Consider the following 1,925-nt stretch of genomic DNA (forward strand, 5'->3'; position numbering starts at 1 on the left):
GTATTTTCATCGAAAAAGCGAGTCTGCCATTTATTCCCAGACGTACTTAAGAAGACTCTCGTTTTCTACAATTTGTCTTCTTTCCTTCGAATAATATGAATTTCTCAAGAAAATACAACAGAAATAAACCAGAATAGTCTGATTCAGAGTAGTTCGGAAATATTCACGTAAAATACATGTCATCAACTCTGTTGTTATGAAAGGCCTATTTTATGCAAATATTCTTCTAAAATTGTGCTTCGCCGGCCTTATTTGAGCCATATATAAAGCAATAAAAATTTCCGTTGTTCAATATAATTGAATTCTTGGAAATTATACCTACACCTATAAACCAGGAATTACACAGTTGTACTCCTTACCCTCTCAAAATTTCAGGTAATGATGATGAAAAAAGGGGGGTGTATTTAAATAAAAGGAGGATTCGATAAATACGAGTTTCATTTTGAACCCTACCGTTGAGTATTGTGTGTCTTGTGAAAAATTATCAAGAAATCTTCAGTATATCTATTTATTTGTGTTCTGTGATATCTATCGATAATAAGGTGAGTGAACATCAACATTACTTGTTTAAAACTTAAAAGCTCACTTCCTCTCAACCTCATGTAAGTGTACGTTTATGGGAATCAGGACGGTGAAAAAAATCAGCAAATCTTAGCTAATTCCAACGTTTCGCAACATATATTGTCGCTTCTTCAGGGCTAAAATATGTACCATCTATTTTTTGAAAGCATAATTTGACTTTGGTAAGTGTGTCTCAGTGCGTATCGTGACTCTGCAATTGTCTGTTTTATTATATTCATGTTGATTTGTTTTTTTTTCTGTGTGTGTTGTCGTTTTTCGTTTCTATTCACGATGATCTGTATTTTTTTCACCTTCCTAATTCCCATTAACGTACACTTAGATTAATTGTTTAACATGCTACACTTAATTGTTTAAATTGGTCCGGACATCCGGAAGAGTTGCCTACAAACTTTTTCACTAGTTCCGTACAATTAGTATAATTTTTCTCATTTCAAAAAACGAATGTGGAAATATGACTAGCTTGCGTGTTTATCCTGGATTTAGAAATTGGATTCTGCGAATTTAATTGTTTTTTTAGGGAAAATGTCTACAGTAATGTGCACATATGTTGGATGTTCTAAGAAAATATCCACCGAGAAATCCATCACATATTTCAGATTTCCAGTGAAAGATGAAGAACGTTGTCGAAAGTGGATTCAGCATTCTGGAAATACCGAGCTTTTAGGTAGGTAATCGTTTTATTCATAAACATTGTTTTCACTCCGGGTAATTACTGACGTGATAAACTTTTTGATTAATTTACTGCTGTCATATCGAATCAAAAACTAATATTCATCATATTTTCAGATATGGATGAAAAACAATTGATATACAGAAAAATTTGCGAAGGGCATTTCGAACAGAATGCCTTCACTAACCATCTACGTCAAAGATTGGTGAAGACAGCTGTCGCTATACACTGAGGAGTTCCAGGATTTTTCGGTAAGTTTGCGATTGATATGTTTGGTGTCAGGCAAGGATTATTTTTAGTGAGGCATTTCGTGTGAATCAGTTATTTAATCAACTAGGCTATTAATGAAAGCGATTAATGATTGAGATATTTTAATTTTAATGTTCGAGATTATTCATCGCTCAATTAATGATCGAGTTGATTACAAGATTTTTCCGTCGACCACATTTTGAATTGAATGTGAATTCCTGATTGCAAAAATTTTCTATCGATACCTATCATAGAAATCATTTTATATATTATTACTCTAGAATGCAAATCCAGTAGTAAAAAATTCGGCGAAAAATTGACAGTGGTCGTTAATACGAATGCGCATAATTAGTTTATGCAAGAAGGGTGTGATTGATATTGTAAAGATGAAGTCTAAATTTAATTTAGCAGACATGTTGAATAA

The 1,925-nt window shown here is 32.8% G+C and overlaps 1 protein-coding gene across 1 annotated transcript; it reads left to right on the forward strand.

The window, feature by feature from the left end:
- The first annotated feature begins 1,104 nt into the window (after nt 1-1,104).
- On the forward strand, nt 1,105-1,484 carry LOC123322887 (THAP domain-containing protein 1-like). Its single transcript, XM_044910958.1, has 2 exons — nt 1,105-1,246; nt 1,369-1,484. Exons 1-2 carry the CDS (start codon nt 1,105-1,107, stop codon nt 1,482-1,484), a joined length of 258 nt encoding a protein of 85 aa, XP_044766893.1.
- The last annotated feature ends 441 nt before the right edge of the window (nt 1,485-1,925 follow it).

Source organism: Coccinella septempunctata, chromosome 1 (assembly GCF_907165205.1).
Source record: "Coccinella septempunctata chromosome 1, icCocSept1.1, whole genome shotgun sequence".
Classification (NCBI taxonomy): Eukaryota; Metazoa; Arthropoda; class Insecta; order Coleoptera; family Coccinellidae; genus Coccinella; species Coccinella septempunctata.

What these genes read in the sequence shown, in the direction of transcription:
- LOC123322887 (XM_044910958.1), top strand. Translation starts at nt 1,105, where the DNA reads ATGTCTACAGTAATGTGCACATATGTTGGATGTTCTAAGAAAATATCC. An exon ending in TGGAAATACCGAGCTTTTAG is followed by an intron (nt 1,247 to 1,368) that starts GTAGGTAATCGT and finishes TCATATTTTCAG; the next exon opens with ATATGGATGAAAAACAATTG.